The 18,051-nt window shown below is 43.1% G+C and overlaps 1 protein-coding gene across 2 annotated transcripts in view; it reads left to right on the forward strand.

Moving 5' to 3' along the window:
* The window catches only part of DDX41 (DEAD-box helicase 41), a 36,172-nt gene extending 22,258 nt beyond the window's left edge, over positions 1 to 13,914 (forward strand). For both annotated transcript variants that reach the window (XM_068099605.2, XM_078766410.1), the window contains exons 10-17: positions 7,038 to 7,200; positions 7,369 to 7,500; positions 7,651 to 7,722; positions 7,984 to 8,080; positions 8,359 to 8,508; positions 8,771 to 8,842; positions 9,969 to 10,079; positions 13,622 to 13,914. In XM_068099605.2, the coding sequence (XP_067955706.2) occupies positions 7,038 to 7,200; positions 7,369 to 7,500; positions 7,651 to 7,722; positions 7,984 to 8,080; positions 8,359 to 8,508; positions 8,771 to 8,842; positions 9,969 to 10,079; positions 13,622 to 13,758 (934 nt within the window). In that variant the 3' untranslated portion in view covers positions 13,759 to 13,914. The remainder of the gene's footprint in view (positions 1 to 7,037; positions 7,201 to 7,368; positions 7,501 to 7,650; positions 7,723 to 7,983; positions 8,081 to 8,358; positions 8,509 to 8,770; positions 8,843 to 9,968; positions 10,080 to 13,621) is intronic.
* Positions 13,915 to 18,051: the final 4,137 nt, after the last annotated feature.

Consider the following 18,051-nt stretch of genomic DNA (forward strand, 5'->3'; position numbering starts at 1 on the left):
CTTACTCTAAGACACATAATAAGATATAAGCTACTGAACAAGGGTATTCTATGATTAGCTGACGTGTATGCTTTTGGACTAATTACCGAGACGCCCTTTTTACCTTTATACAACTCTGGAGGCAGGAGGGGCCATATCCAACAATGTTCATCACCATCTCCAATATAATACAACACAATCAAAAAAATGCAATCCTTATATCCGCAACAGTATGTTACCTAAGATAAGCCATTGCCAAGAGCAACAATACAATGTTTCCAAGTTTTTATTCAAATATTTATACGGACTTTATAACAATGTAACAACTCGTAAAAAATGGACCACTAATTTAAAAAGGAAAAAAAAAGATATCAGATTTTTGAGGTTGTGTGAATTTAGCTGAAATTGTAACTTAAGTTACTAGGGAATTGCTCTAAATAGATCAGACCAGTGCTGGGCTGGTTCAATAATCACTGTAATAGCTACATTGTCATCAGAAAGTATTCCAACCCCTTGACTTTTTTCACATTTTCTTGTGTTGCAGCCTGAATTTAAAATGAATTAAATTGAGATTTTTTTTGTCACCGATCTACACATAATACCACATAATGACAAAGTGAAAATACGTTTTTAGAAATTTTTACACATTTATTGAAAATGAAATACCGTATTTTCCGGTGTATCAACCGCACCCGTGTATCAACCGCACCCCCGATTTTCGACTTCAAAAAAAAAAAAAAAAAATCAGGAAAATTTAAAAAAGAGAAGAGAATAAATAAATAAAATGGAAAGCGAAATATGATGAAAGGAAAGAGAAACTGAAGACAGAGAAAGAGTGAAAATACATGAAATGAGTTGAAAGAGAATTTTTAAAAACATTATAATTATTCTTTCTTGCCAATGTGGGGCCCTGATAAGGGCCGTTGCGTTTAGTCTCTAAAATCCGAAGAAGTCCTCATCATCCGTTTCTTCAGTCCAATCCGAGTCGGGGTAGGCGAGATCCTCGTCGTCGTTATCCTCTTCTCCATCGTCGGAAAAGGGCCGTTGGGTTTAGGCTCTGAAATCCGAAGAAGTCCTCGTCATCTGTTTCTTCAGGGAAGACATTACGAAGATCATCATCCGAATCTGGGTAGGCGAGATCATCGTCGTCGTTATCTTCTTCTCCATCGTCGGTCACTGCCACTTCATCCTCCCAGATGATGTCATCTTGAGTGCCATCAAGGGCATTAGATATGCAGCACTTGAGGAAGGCCCGCTCGATGATGGCTGCCGGCAACTCCTCCCAGACCTTCAGTATCCAGCTACAGATCGTCGGGAGGTCCAGCTTCCTCATCCTCCCAGTCTTGGTGAAGGTCTTGTCCCCCAACAGCATCCACTCCGACCAACAGCGCCGCAGACCGTCTTTGAACGGCTTGTTGACTGAAACGTCTATCGGCTGCAGCAGCGACGTCATGCCACCCGGGATTATCACCAGATCAGTGTTGAGCCCCCTCAGCGTTGATTTGGTCTCCTCTGTCTTGTGACAACGGAAGGCGTCGAGGACGAGCATGCTCCGTCGCCGCGAAAGCCCACCAACCCGTCTCCCCCACACGATGCGGAGCTAGTCATTTACCAGCGCTTGGTCCATCCACCCCGTGGCCTGGGCACGAACGATTACACCCGGAGGAAATTTATCCTTTGGTAGCGTCTTCCTCTTGAAGATGATATACGGCGGTAGCTTTCCCCCATCAGCGGTGCACGCTAGCATAACCGTAAAACGATCTTTCTCATGACCCGTTGTAGTGATGGACACCGACTTGTCACCTTTGGCCGAGATGGTGGTCCCTCGAGGCACATCGAAGGTCAGCGGCGTCTGATCTGCTTTGCCAATGCGGCTTCGGGGATAGTCGTGCTGCTTGCGGAACTTGATCACGAACTTCTGAAAATTAGCAGTCTTCTCTGCTATGTCATCAGGGAGAATCTGTGCGATGTGGGTTCGCCGGCGAATGGAAAGGCCATGACGACCCATGAACCTGTACGCCCAAGATGTACTGGCCGTGAAGTCATCGACCCCTGTTTCCCTGGCGATGAGTCGGGCCTGGAGTCGCAACGCTAGTGTCGCGATGGCGTGTCTCTCGGCTCGCTTCTCTCTCACCCACATTAGCAGTCTCTCCTCCAAGGCCGGCCACTGGGCTGCTTTGCCCCTCATCACCTTCTTCTTCTTCGGCATCGTCTCCAGCGTCTGCTTGTTAGTCCGCCAGCGTCTAATGACGGACTCATCGATTCTGAAGTGTCGGCCGGCCGCCCGATTACTAAACTCTTCTGCAAACCTGCAGGCACGGAGCTTGAAAGCTGCTGTGAATGATCGCGGTGCCATCTCGTGGTCTTGGTCAGGATAGAAGCAAATGGTGAATCTTGGTCTTGATAGCTCGAACAGGATAGAACGAATGGTGGAACTCCCCGTTGACCTCTCCGTTTTATACATTCGCCCAGCCCATGCGGTGGCATCAAAGCCGACTTCAATAGGTTAGGCCAGATTTAAAAAAAGAGTTGTTGATCGTCCCCGCCCGACCCTACGAAACACACCCGACCCGAAACTTTTTTTATTTTTTATTTTGAAAAAAAAATCATAAAAAACGATCTTTTCACATTCAAATTTGGCGCCGTTCTGCACCACATGCGCAGTGCGTGCTGCGCAGAGCGTCGCAAGTGCCTCGGGCAACTTCACCCATTTTACGTTGGCCATTCATGGCGGCTATTGTGTGAGATTTTTCCCGCTGAAATCTGTATTGATTCGTGATAGAATCGGCTTGAAATGCCTATTGTGATCGCATCAATAGCCCGTGAGGGCTCTTCCAAGACGGTGAAGGACTGGTTTGCGTGCAATATCGAGTTGGATGTTACAATCTCGGACTTCTATGCAGAGTTCTGAGACGGCAAGTATGATGGGGATAGGGAGCCATTGCCTGACGATACACGCGGTACTTTTGTCAAAGTATTCGCCGGCCCCAGTGAAACTGACATGACGAAAGTTTCACCAGCTTGCAAAGTTTCTGATGTGACAAAGACTCTTGGCTCATTTCTCAAATTTGTGTTGGCTGCAGACACGGCCACGGATCACAGGATGGAACCCGATGAATGAAGAAATAAAATCATTTTGAGGAGAAAGGAGTCTTTATTTCATATTTTTCCATGTCAACAAAACTCAATGGAAAGTAGGAAAAAAATATATAAAATAAAAATAAACCTCCCCCCCCCGAACTTTTGAGAAAAAAGGACGCTCAACAACTTTTTATTTTTATGTGGCCTTACCGCGGCGTTGGTTAGACAATAGGTACGTCATAATGTCCCATGCAAAACATCCTGTTTACCATGTTGACGCTTTTGTTTTGTGACTTAATCCTGTCTTTATTTAGCACACTCTATTCACTTTGTGACCTGTCATTCAAAGAGGACTAGTGAAAGTACACATTTTCACAAACACGCATAGAAAAATCAAATATTACAAACTTCAAACTTTCTTGTATTTTGACTGGCAGCAGTAATCGGCGTTGAACCTACCTTAGTAACGTAATTGACGATCATTCATCATTGTATCCCCGCAACCCCAAAGTAATATAAAGATTACGTCCCATTGATATGACAGTTTTTCAATGCACAAATTTTTCTGTTACTGTGTATCAACCACACCCCCTTTTTTAGGGTTTTCCCGTCGGTAAAAAACCGCGGTTGATACACCGGAAAATACGGTACATAAATATCTAATTTACAGAAGTATTCAACCCCCTGAGTCCCAATACTTCCTAGAAACGCCTTTGGCAGCGATTGCAGTTTCGAGGCTTCTTGGGTATGTCTGTATCAGCTTTGCACATCTGGATTTGGGGAGTTTCTCCCATTATTCCTTGCAGATTTTCTCAAGCTCTGTCAAATTGGATGGGGAGCGTTGGTGAACAGCAATCTTCTAGTCTTTCCACAGATTCCCAATGGGATTCAAGTCTCAGCTTTGGCTGGGTCACTCAAGGGCTTTCTTCTTATTCTGAAGCCTCTTCTGATGCCAGTGTTACTTTGGCTATATGCTTGGGGTCATTGTCCTGTTGGAACGTAAATCTTCACCGCCGTCTAAGATCTTTTGCATTCTGAAACAGGTTCTCCTCAAGCATTTGCCTGTATTTGGCTCCATTTATTGTTTCCTCTATCCTTACAAGTCCACTACTCCCTGCCGATGAAAATCATCCCCATAGCATGATGCTGCCCACCACCATGCTTCACGGTAGTGATGGTGTTGGATGGGTGATGAGCTGTAGTTGGTTTCCACCACACGTAGCACTTTGCATTCAGGCCAGAGTTCAATTTTAGTCTCATCAGACCACAAAATATTTTGCCTTATGCTCTCAGTCTTTCACATGCCTTTTTGAAACTCCAAGCACACTGTCATGTGCCTCTTTCTCAGGAGTGGCTTCTGTCTGGCCACTCTCCCATATAGACTAGATTTGTGAAATGCTGCAGAGACTGTTATCCTTCCGGCAGGTTTTCCCATCTCAGCCAAGAAACCCTGTAGTCCTGTCAGAGTGGTCATTGTTTTTTTGGTCACCTCCCTGACCAAGGTTCTTCTTGCCTGGATGCTCAGTTTGGTCAGATGGCCAGCTCTTGGAAGAGTCTGGGTAGTTGCATATTCTTTCCTTTTCCAAATGATGGAGCTAACTTTGCTCTTGGTAACTTGGCTTGATTTGGCTACAGGTCGACTCCAATCAAGTTGTAGAGACATTTCAAGGATGACCAGAGGAAATTGGAAGCACCTGTGCTCAATTTGGAGTGTCATAGCAAAGGGGTTGAATACTTATTGACTCAAGATATTTAAGTTTTTCATTTATAATGAAGTTGTAAAAATTTCTATGAAAAAAAGTATCCACATTGATATTATGGGATATTATGTGTAGATCAGTGACAAAAATCTCAATTGAATCCATTTTCAATTCAGGCTGTAACACAACAAAATGTGAAACAGTCAAGGGGTGTTGTTAGCTGAGGGGTGTTAAAAAATGTGAAAAAACAGTCAAGGGGTGTTATAGTAATACAGGAAGTACATCACGTCAGTCAAGATCACCCGGGGGCGGATATCCGAACCAGCCTTAACTCCCGAGGCGACTTCCCAATGATGGTGGTTATTTTGGGGGCATTCGGGATGGAAGAGATGTGAGATGTTTAACTGAACGAAGCACACGGGTTTATTCCGAAACTACAACAAGTAAACACGACAATAAAATGCAACACTATTATGATTGAATAAAAATAAAGCACAGACGGAAATAAAGGTTGAGGTGAAGGAAATTCTATTTTGAGATGCCTCCACTCACTGACTCAACCACACACACAGGGAAAGGTAAAATAAAATGTCCCTTTTAGCAGGCCGGCACTCAGCTGTGGCCCAAATGGCTCTTTTGAGAGAGAGTGGTGGCGATGGCCAAGTCCAAGGCCTCCCGCGCCGGAGCGCAGAAGATGGCGATGGCCGACGAAAAGCCCAGGCGTCGAAGGCGCCCAGAGTCATGGGATGAGTAGCGAAGATGGCCTTCTTTTTCTCTCCACCTTCTAGGAAAAAACCGTGGCCTCCAGCCCACCAAGAGCCCAGCAGTCGAAGCTCCTTTTCTGTCCGTCGCACCAACCGCTCTAGTTCCTCCAAAAGCGCCCAAAGATGCCCAGCTTCTTGTTCGAGCAAAAACCCAGAAGCTCAATCTTCTTCCTCATTCCTGAGAGCCAATCGCGTCCTTCAGGGCATGGCCTGCTGGCCTTCCTCTCCGTCCACTGATTCTCCGCCTTTTCTGGGCGGGGCTTTTGCCTTATTAGGTCCATTGGGGGTGGGTCCAGTTCGGCCGACTTCTGCCTGTCTTTTCGTGGTGGTTGTTGTAATTTAAGGGTGTGTCAGCAAAAACGTTTGGGAAAATTACAGAGGGAAGGCACGCACAGGGGAAACTATCCTTAAACCCTATTACTAAATTAGCACGACATCATGCCTCGTATAATGCACATTTAAACAACCTTAAGCTTCATTCTGCCTGCTTATTACATCGAAATGCTCCTACACGTTACATGGTCCATGATATATCCTATACAGTTCTATCTCTCCTACGGTATTCTCTTATCTACCCCCCATCAATGTAATCACCCCACCTCCCCCCAGAACGATGTGTAAGTTACTCACTCGTGAAAGGAAATACAAGTGTTTTTCTTCCTCCGATCAGTGCATCATAAGCACAGTGCAAAACAAGCACATCTCTCAGGAATCTTGTACCTGGTTTAATCTAAGGGGCATCATGGGAATAATATAATTAGATATATGCTTGCTTGCAACCAAATTATATGCTTGGATGAAAACTGCACTCAGTCAACATGTGCTACATTGCTTACCCTTGCTTTTTTGCCCAGGAACTAAAATGGTGGCCGGTCCTTCTAATTCAGACACAATATCGGCAGAGTACGCCCTCTAGTGTTAGGTAGTAGAGTATGTAACTAAATGGCTATGCTGCCTCTGAGTTAGTCTGGAAATGCGAATGGTTCGGTGGATGTGCAGAGTATCGTTGAGAGAGAGGAAGACAAATGATGAATTGCGAAAGATGATGGGAATAGAGCCTGTGATTGATGCTGTGAAGAGGAACAGGTTGAGATGGTTTGGTCATGTGTTGAGGAAGGATGAAAGTGACTGGTTGAGAAGAGTGATGGAAATGAATATAGAAGGAAGTGGAGGACGGGGAAGACCGAGAAAGACTTGGCTAAATATGGTGGAAGAAGAAATGCGGGCAAGGGGGTTAACAAGGAGAGATGCAGAAAATAGGGCAAAATGGAGAAGATTGTCATGGGGACCGCAAGGCTAACCCCTGCTCTAGCAGGGAAAATGGCCTTAAAATGCATGTTGTTGTTGTGTTGTTGTTGCCTTTGAGTTATCTGCTATACCATAAGGCCATCCTTCCATATTTTTATTTCATTCCTTTTTCAATATTTTTCAACTTGGTCTGTTGTTTTTATATTTTTTTGGTGTTTTTTTTTCCCTTTGTCCTTGCATCTTTCCCTCGATCTCACCTTCACAGGGGTGTGCATATGGCTGTGGCAACCCCAGGAAGACTCATGGATCTTCTGCAGAAAAAACTTCTTGCACTGGATGTCTGTCGGTACCTCGCACTTGATGAGGCTGATCGTATGGTGGACATGGGCTTTGAGGAAGACATAAGAACAATCTTCTCTTTCTTCAGAGTAAGGACTGTGAAATCTGGATTTTATGAGCTGAATTTTTTTAAGATTAGTGGGTTTTCTAAGACGCACTTGCAGTCATATACGTCTGTATAGTAATACAGGAAGTACAGTAAAAAAAATGAAGACTTGTTTATCTACTGCCTTCAACACCCCTTTCTGCCTCAATAGGGCCAGCGACAGACTTTGCTCTTTTCTGCAACAATGCCTAAAAAGATCCAGAACTTTGCTCGCTCAGCACTCGTCTTGCCAGTCACCATCAACGTGGGTCGTGCTGGTGCTGCCAATTTGGACGTTATACAGGTGGGTGTTCAATGGGTTCAACTATAAATACATACAAGCACAAAAAATACTGATTTAACCTCTTAAACTATTCTCACAGTGTATGAAAATCTTAAGTCTGCCTCTTTTTGCTTTGTGGATCTGCCTCTTTATCTGGTCTTCCACCCTCAGGAAGTCGAGTATGTGAAGGAAGAAGCCAAGATGGTTTACCTACTGGAGTGCTTACAAAAAACCGCTCCGCCGGTACAATAACACAAATAAAGCACTTTGTTTGCATATATTTTAATTTTCCTTGGGTTGCACCACAGCATCATGGCTCACATTTTCCATATTTTGACTGTAAGTGTCAACAGTATGTCTAGTTCCCTGCATTGTATTCAAGGGGATTGTCATTAGAATTTTTTTCCCCCACGTTTTATATCCAATTATTTATGTCAATTTGCTTTGTGGTGATGAGAATTTTGCTGGACGAACTCGTAATTTTGTTTTTGTTTTTGCAATCAGGTGCTGGTGTTTGCAGAGAAGAAAGCCGATGTTGATGCCATTCACGAATACCTGCTGCTCAAGGGTGTGGAGGCTGTTGCTATACATGGTGGCAAGGGTAGGTCTGATTCAAGACGGCTGTCACTGTTACAAGCACATATGTAATTCATCTTGCACACGAGTGTACCTGTATTTTCTAGGAAAATGATATCACTTGGCAGAACAGAGCATCTGGCAATGAACTCATGTTTTGGATTGATTTTATTCTAATATCAAATGCAGTCGAGGTGCCGTATGTTGGGTATCTGTTGCCTAGCAAATTGATGCGAAGACGTACAAGTGTTGAAAAAGGAATGCCCCTGAATGTTTTCCTTTTTGCCCACCATATGGGTGCAGATCAAGATGACAGAGTTCGTGCAGTGGAGGCATTCAGAGGTGGGCGTCGTGATGTCCTTGTAGCTACAGATGTAGCTTCCAAGGGTTTGGATTTTCCAAACATCCAGCATGTCGTCAACTATGATATGCCAGAGGAAATTGAAAACTACGGTAGGATCTAAATTTAAAGTGGGTACTCCTAAGGTTTTTACCTCCTCTCCTTAGTCTTCCATCCTGCTGCCTTTTCACCTTTGGCCCTCTCCCTCCCCATCTCCTTCTTCCTTTCCTTTGCCCTCATCCTCATACTCTCTACCTCTACCGCTGTGCCTCTTCATGTGTGTGTGTGTCTTTCCCTCCTTCACTCTATTATTGTTTTACCTATGATTTGGCTCTCTTTCCTGGATTCATGTTTTGCTTTTTTAATCCTCTCCAGTACATCGTATCGGGAGAACTGGACGTTCTGGAAAGACTGGGGTGGCTACAACATTCATCAACAAGTCTTGTGGTATGTTCCCTCCACCAAGTGTTGTCTTTCATCCATGCTTCATCTCGTCTTTCACTTCCTCGTGACTCGATTTCACAAATTCTGGCACCACCCTTCCTTCCCAAGGCAGCCGTTGGCACTACCTGCATGCTTTGCTTTGTCATATATTCTATTATCCATGCCATAAACTAAACCGGCCTATTCCACCGTAATTCTACCCTAAGCAGTCCGCTGCGGGACAAAGCTCTTCCTCGACTCAAATTGAGAGATGTTTGGCACCCTTTCACTTCCCAAGTGTGTGTTGGCGAGAGTGGGCACCCATTGGAATCAAATCCATATCGGGCAGTGGAAAAATACTCAGGTCTTCAACTGCATAACTACTTAACAGGTCACCTTGCCTTAACCTACCAGTGCTGTGGAAAACATTATCCACTTTCCTCAATGTTTGAACTTCATAGTCATCATCTGGTCTTTTTTTTTTTTTACTCGGAATTCTTCCCAATGTTTTCTTGAAGTAGTCAGGCAGGCTTTGGCAAACCCAAGCCCGCTTCTTTTCCGCCTTTTCTTCCCTTTTCCTTCACCAAATAAACGCTTCCTCTCACTGCTCCTTCGTCTCGGGAAGGTCGGACTAGAGTTGGGTGCCATTGCCTTGCAAAAAGCTCTCGCATAGATCGCTGTGCAACACATCTCATCTATTCCAGTATATCACATCCATGTCATTTTTTAGATTATTGCATTCCTTAAAATTGAAAACCTCAAAAACAAAAGGATTGTGCAAATGTTTTGTGAAGCCACAGAAACCGAGCTGCTTGAATAACTGAACCACTGTGTAATTTAATATCTCTGATTAAAGGGGAGCATTCATGGTTACATCTCTAATTAAAGGGAGACGTCCATGATTATATCGCATCATGTGACCGCCGAAGCATTCCTCTCCATTGGGGCATGTCAGATCAGAGCTGCAACAAAGTTTCATACTTTGCGCAGATCCCTATGGAAAAGAGGCTTGCATTTCTGTTTCTCGTAAACGCGCGTTTAATAGGAACCAGCTGGATGTTGGAGTGCTGCAGAGCAGAGCTCTGCTCATTTAAATTTAAATAAACAGACTTTCCCTGTTTACATTTGCCTTCCATCTATTTCTGTACAGATGAGTCGGTGCTTATGGACCTGAAGGCGCTGCTACAGGAGGCTGGACAACAATTGCCACCCGTCCTACACATCTTGCAGCCTGGAGATGCTGCTCTGCTGGAGCTTGGAGGTGGGTGCTTGGGCCAGGTCAAGGTTATTGTGTCTGTTTGCTGTTGAAAATATCTAACATCCACACAGGAACGAAATATGACTTAATTTATCAAATTTTGAGGTATGGCATTTCTGGTGATGACTGAAGAAACTTTTATGCTTTTAAAATTATTAAATGTAATCAACGAAATGTTGTAGATTGTTCTGTGCACTGTTACCCGGGACATTCTCCAAGAAAAGAAAAACATGACATGCCTTTATAAAAACAAATGAAATAGCCATTCGACGCAGCAGCCGCATTTCTCAGATGGCAGTGGAATGATGTTATCAAAGATGGACATGATGATATCCACCATATTTTTCACAGTGTGTCGGTGCTGCCAAAGCAGTCTCTTGGCAAGGGTTATGCTGGATGGTTTGCCATTGCCTTCCCATCAGTTAGGGCAGGAATTTGGAACTTGTTCGTATTGCCGGCAGTAGCTCGCATACTCTTCGCAAAGGACACAGTGGGGCCTTTAACGTCCAATAACTAATGCCGGCAGAAGGGACGCCCAGTTTAGCGTCCATCCGAGGGACAGCACACACATTGATGCCTCACCCTGCATGCAAAACACCCAGGTGACAGCTTATAGCTGGGCCTTGATTTGAACCCAAGCTGGAAAGCACATGTGCGAGTGTGCATACCTCAAGGCTATCTTGCAATCCTAAGATGGAAATAAGGTAGCCGATATAACCTCGCAGTGTTTGCCCTAAGCTCTGAAGGCACCATTTTGCATTCTAACATGGAAATCACCTGTTCATTGGACGCATCTGCTCGTGGGTGCATACTTTTGTGATGAAAGTGCAGTAAAGATGATTTCATTCAAGCAAATGAAAGTACAACCACTAGCCAACTTTAAACTTCCAAAATATTTTCTATTTGGATTATGGTAGGACACCATTTCCAATGCTTATGGGTCTCGTCCTTCTGTAACTGTCTATTAAATATATAACAGGTAGGTGTGCTAAATTTCCACTGGTTGGCAGATTTCTGATTTTATACCTCAAAATTGGCCTGCACAGAGTTGTATAGCTTTCCATTTTATGATGTATTTGCTGATATGACAGTCACAGCCAGGGGCTATTTCCCGGTTTCATTATCCATGGTGTGCAGGAAACACAGTTGTAGTGTTTGTGTTTTTATATTGTTTTTCTTTCCTATAATCCTGTCCTCGAAGCCTGGTGTTGGCTTAACCGTTCGGGTGCTGGCTTGGGGTTCTAGGGTCCTGAGTTCAAATCCCGGTCGGTCATTGAATTAACACCAGGTGGAGTTGACTCAACCTGTCATCCTTCCGAGGTGGGCGAAATGAGTACCAGATTACTCGAGTGTCCTGTGTAGGTGTGATACCCCGACCAGGATTGTGCCCAATAGTGAAGAAACTGCTTCGGCAGCCATATGCATCTGATGATGCAGGATTGGACATCATCATCACATCATCAATTATTCTTTCCTTCTTTCTTCTAACAATTACATCGCATAACTATTCCTTCATTTCTGAACCAAACCTCTTCAAGTTTAGAATTGGAAGCACCATATTTTTCGGTGTACAAGTCGATACTTTTTTATCCTGGATCCTGGATATCCATTTATCCTGGCCTCGACTTGTACTCAGATTCGACTTATCTATGGTTTGAGATGGTGCTGATAAAGATTATATAGAGCTTCTTTTAAATGTACGTCAATATGATAACAAACATGTTGAAAAACTATTTACATTCCTAATTTATCTGAAATGTCGTCGCATAAAGTAATTAAAATAATATGCGTAAAACAGCTCATTATTCTCAAATAGCAACGGTACCCGCCCTACGGGCGGGGCTTCAATTGGGAGGCCCAAATGAAAAGGCAAAATATCAGAAATTGAAGGCTTTTTTTATTAACTCAACTGGACTGCCGTCCAGTTGAGTTCATCACATACTGAACCCTCCGGCGTCTGTCTGTCGTCGTCGTCTGTCGTCTGTCGTCCGTTAACTTTTCGACGTTAACACTCCAGCGTCCACAAATATCAACCGATTCTGATCAAACTTGACATGCAGCATCCTTACCCCAAGGACCAGGTTGGTATTACATTTCAGCCCGATCCGTTGAAAAATGGCGGACTTAGGCGACCATTTTGCTTTTGGTCATGAAAATGATGTTAACACTCTAGCGTCCACAAATATTAATGGATTTTGATCAAACTTGGTGTGTGAGACTCTTACCACACAAGGTAGGTTGCTATCGCATGTCAACCCGATCTGTCACAAAATGGCCACCATAGGCCGGCATTTTTTTTTCAGCTCTTAAGAAAAGCACAAGAATTTAGGATGCTGAAACTGAGAAAGAAGTGAACACAACATTTACGGAAGTGAAATGTATATATAGAAATTGACAAAAATCTTTTTAACTTCATTTAAGTCAAATCTAGTACAGACAACTGACCTACTTTAAAGTGGTCCAGTCAATTCAGTTGAGTTCTGCTTCCCTGGAAGCTCTAGTTTTAAACGATTTATATAAACATCCGTTAAATCATATCACACGCAAATCATCAACATCTAAACAGTATTTGTAGAATTTCAATAAAAACCACTTCACTGTTCATATGGGTAAATATTATTCCATCGTGTTTGGAAAAACTGGAAAATTGGAAAAATTTAAAATTGGTAAAATTGGAAAAACAATATAGCCTATTTTACTCCAGGGGGTCCCAGGATTACCCACCCAAAATTTCGTTGCGATCGGTTCAGCCGTTTTTGCTGTACCTGGGAACGGACAGATGGACAGACATTTGGTGAATTATAGTAAGATGACCCTGGAAGTACGTAGCTAGTGATGTGTTGCGAGTGTCAGAGAAGAATGAACATCTCTATTGTTCTTGCTGACAGTTTTGCAACGACTGTAGTTGATCTGACTATGTCTTGTACTCCAAATCGACTTGTGTATGAATGAAGGAAAGGAAAATGGGAAAATTAGCCAATTTGACTTGTACTCCACATCAACTTATTATACACTTAAAAATACGGTACTTAATCCAATGCACCCTGACCTGCTTTTTAATTTTCTTCGACTTAAGTTCCCGTTCCGATTTAAGCGGTTAAAGGTGAAATACGGAAAATCACACATTTACGTGGCCTGGAACATGCTTATCCTGACATTGCTACTAAATGTTGGCAGCAGACATGCATTAGGGTGAATAAGTGGGAGTTGCCTCCCAAAACACTTTGAACGTGTTTTAACCACATTTGATTGTTTTTGGTAATTATTTTAAAGGCCGAGCACATTTATATCCATTTTAATTTTCAAACACTATATATGCTGCATAAACCTTTTCCAGTTCAGTTGCTCTTGAAGAATATGCACATTGACCACAAAAAGGTGGGGTTGGGGGATGATGGGAGTTATGTGGGTAATGGGTGGGGGAGTGTGCAAATCCCACTTGGCCTCTTCTCATTGGCCGATCTGCTTAACTATGATTTAAAGCTATGAAGGAAGAATGTCGGATTGCTTGTGTGTAATGCCACTAATACTATTTCTGTCTACAGGAGAGAGAGGCTGCACGTTCTGTGGAGGCCTTGGACATCGGATCACAGACTGTCCTAAACTGGAGGCCTTGCAGACCAAGCAAGTCAGCAACATCGGGCGCAAGGACTACTTGGCACACAGTGCCATGGACTTCTAAGAAAAACGAGAGAAAACGATATGATGTTGAACTTCGAATGGGAACAAAAGCTGTGCAGGAAATACAGTTGCAAATGGAAACAAGAGATGAGAGTCTTGTCTGTGTTGTTAATTTGTCTCAAAAATAATTTTAATAAAAAGTAAACGTTTGTCTGTGCGCTTTTCTTATTCTTTCTTTCCTTGGCCAGGTTTGAAAACACAAATATAAAGTATAAACTAGAATGGCGCTCGGTACTGTGCATACGTCTGCCAGGCCGAACAGTTTACGTTTTGTATCCCATTGATAGGCCCAATCTGGATCTGGGCCTGAACCAAATTGTAATCGGCTTGTTCTTGTCAGGTAACCAACTCATCCACGTATTTTTGTCATAACTTGTCCATAACTTTTTAAGATATCATACTATATATCGTTTTTGGCCCCATCACTCAATGGTGAAGAATCACTCAAAAATTATCGTATCCGATCTGAGGTTTACCACACTTTAATCTGTCTGACTTTTAAAAAAGTGATGCAATGCTTGTGTAGGAGTTTTTACATGCATCATATGGAGGACATGGACATTAGGTGACGTCGGTATGATGGTGACATGCTGAATGGAGAAGGTGGATCAGACTCGACGATGGTTGCTCGAGTGAGATGTGCATGGAAGACGTTCTGGGAATTGAGTGGCGTGCTGACGAGGAGGGGAGTGTCGTTGAAGCTGAAAGGAAAGGTGTATGCTGCATATGTGAGAAGTGTTATGATTTATGGGAGCGAGACATGGGTAATGAACGTAGAGCAGCAACGAAGGCTGGAAAGGTGGAAATGGAAATGCGAATGGTTCGGTGGATGTGTGGAGTATCGTTGAGAGAGAGGAAGACAAATGATGAATTGCGAAAGATGATGGGAATAGAGCCTGTGATGGATGCTGTGAAGAAGAACAGGTTGAGATGGTTTGGTCATGTGTTGAGGAAGGATGAAAGTGACTGGTTGAGAAGAGTGATGGTATTGAATGTAGAAGGAAGTAGAGAACGGGGAAGACTGAGAAAGACTTGGCTAAAGGTGGTGGAAGAAGGAATGCGGGCAAGGGGGTTAACAAGGGGAGATGTAGAAAATAGGGCAAAATGGAGAAGATTGTCATCTCCCGCTCTAGCAGGGAAAATGGCCGTAAAATGCCTGTTGTGCGGTTATTTTTGTCATAACTTCAAAGGAAAACTGAAAACTTTTCAATTTTGGTCTTTGGTCGGAACAAAATTTCGTGGAACTTGTCCCCGTGCTGCCGGATGGGTGGGCCAGGGCTTTGCGGACCTCCTCCTGTAGAGCTCTGTCCATTGAGGATGTGAGAGAGCGAGGTGAGGTTGAGTATTCGTGCCAGGGGTTCCTTCGCCAACTCGTTATAATTTGGTTTGAACAAAATCGGAGAAATGAGTGTGCGATTACATGAATTACAAGGCATTAATGAATGGTGCATGAGGCTGTAATTAAATTTTTCAGCATCATGATCCACAGACAGATGGAAGCATAAAACAGGTTAATTCAATTTCAAATGTTTATTGATAAAGAGTGGGTACAGTGGTGTGACCTATTAAGTTCTGGGTGAGGGAAGTTGTGTCTCACTCTGTTTGCCCGATTCCACACTTCCAGTCCTTGAAGGTGGCTTATCATAATCTCAGGTAATCTGTACTTACCCTTGATATTTTATACTCACTTATCTTGCCTGGCTGTTCCCCACCATGCCAACCTGTCCATGCTTATGTCCTTTTTGTTTCCATTTAACGAAGTGACCTTGAGTACAAGTTTTCAAAAGAAAGCGGCAATATCCAAGAGAAAAAAGGAAACGAACAGCTTTTGTTTGTTTTATGTGTTTATCTTTGTCCTCTCATTCCTTAACATGTTTGTCGACCAGTCTATTGGCTGGTGGCTTTCTTTGAAAATGGTGTTTGCTGATTCTATTTAAAGATGGAATCATTTCCATCTATCCGTGTTTGGTGTGTGTGCTGGAGTGAAATAGTTGTTGGTTGCTTCTCCCTCGCCCTCTCGCTCTTTCCCCGCTGGATTTCTCTGACTTTCACTTCTCCTTGCTCGCACATTGTTGCAAAAGTTGTTCACGGCCCACGAGGCTGGGAAGGAAAGCAGATAAAAGAACCATTCAACAGACGGCCATTCAGAGAGCTCTCGTAGTGGGTGTTCCTTCCCCGTCCACCTCCATTGGCTGCAAGATGCCATCTGACAAGGTCTCGAGACGAACGGCGAAACGTGTAAATGATCTTGAGCGATGGTGAAAGGCTACCCCAGTACCCCATGCAGATATTTGGACAAGTGCAGAAGTTCACATTTAGCACTCACATTGGATTCCTTTCCTCGATGGTCTGTTTGGGGTCAAATATAGAGTGACAACAGTCTAACATTTTCTTATTGTACCCAAAGTTTGTCCGGGGGATTGTGCTTGCTTGTACAGCTATTACGACATCTCGCCAACCCAACCGCTTTTGGTTATTTTTTATATGGTTTTAGAGATCTCATTTCTTTTGAGTTGAAATCTTCATGAGATAGTATTCTGCTTGGCTTTCAGTCCATTCTGTATCCAATCTATATATAATGGAGAATCTATGTCCAGCCACCAATGGCATATTTTATGACGTAATAAATAAACAGCGTTTATCTGTGTTCCTGTCACATCATGATAAAACAAGGAGAAAAAGACAAAATGTCATAGCCCCTGCCGTGGCTTAAGCAATTTTGCTGTATGGAGTTAAAGGCTGCCAGTTGGCCATCTTTGGTCGGATTACAAAACAAAATCTTCATATGTACACTCTCATAGTCTCATGTGTTGTCTTTGTGCCAAGTTTGAACAAAATCAGAGAAATGATTGTCTGAGAAATGGTTGGGGACACGTTTAAGGAACAAAATGGCCACCAATCGGCCATCTTGGATCTGAACTCAAAAATATATGATGTGCATATGTAAGCCATCAATCGCTATCTGTGTGCTAAATTTGAAAAAAATTCTGTAAATGCATTTCCGAAAAGTGATTGAGGACGCGTTCAATACCGGGTTTTTTTTATGCCTCTGCCCCCGAAGGTGGCCGGAGGCATTATGTTTTTTGGTTGTAGTCCTCCGTTCATCCGTACGGGCTAAACCTCGTTTTTCTCAGCAACCACATGTCAGATTGAGACGAAACTTTCAGGGTAGGAGTGACACCCAAGCAGAATCTTTTTTTATATGATGATTATGACGTCATAGGTCACGTGTCTTTATACAGGGACTCTAGTCACGTGGTATGGCAGCCATCTTGGACTAAACAAATAATTAAAAAAGATATTTCTTGGAAACCGCTGAATGGAAAAATTTTAAACTTGGCACATTGTCAAGTACTCCCAATGGGGAACAAAAGTATGATAATGATATCGGTGAAGTGGTATACCAGCCAAAAATGTTTTAATTGAATGGCTTAGCCTAAAAATCTGAAATTGCATACACATGATCTCTGACCTATTTATATTGAAATATAAAATTGATGACAACATAGGTCACGTGGTTTGGCAGCCATATTGGATAGAGAAACGAATCTTATCCGATCAACACAAAACTTCACAAACGTGATCCCCTACTCATAAATATGCAGAGTGCACAATTTCGATGTCGTACGTCACGTGGTTTGGCAGACATATTCGCTTGAAAGCCGATATTTAAAAATAATCCCTTCTCCGAAACCGCTTCACTGATCGTTGCGAAACCTGTCCTGTGGTAAAAATGTGATACGTAAAAACAGCTGAAGGGATTTAAACCAAATTTGTTTATTTTTAGGACTGTGAATGAGGGCATCTACCCTTTGTCACGGGCAGCAACTACGCAGAGGCATATTGGTGACACAGTCGCATTGCTCTAGTTTACAACTAAAATGGCTGCCAGTCTACCAGTTGGCCATCTTTCATCAGATCGCAAAATAAAGTGAGGTGAACGTGTATGCCATCATGTACTGTGCTTGTGCCAAGTTTGAACAAAATCGGACCATGTATGTTAAATAAATGTTTGGGGACATGTTTAACTTACGAAATGGCCACCAATTGGTGATCTGGGATCTGATCTCGAAAATAAATTGCATACGTGTTGGTATTACCCAGGATCAGGACATGGGCAAAAAAAAAATCCCTTAGGGGAGGGGTGAGGGGGAAGACTACATAATTTTCGTCTGAACATGGGCCACAGTGCAAGTGGTTTACTGACCCCTGCTGCAGAATGGGGGATTTTGGCCACGGCACAAATATATATTTGCTCCACCCCCAGGCTCCCCCCGAACAGAGGTACTCCTAT

This window comes from Myxine glutinosa, chromosome 1 (genome assembly GCF_964187855.1).
Source record: "Myxine glutinosa chromosome 1, kmMyxGlut1.1, whole genome shotgun sequence".
NCBI lineage: Eukaryota > Metazoa > Chordata > Myxini > Myxiniformes > Myxinidae > Myxine > Myxine glutinosa.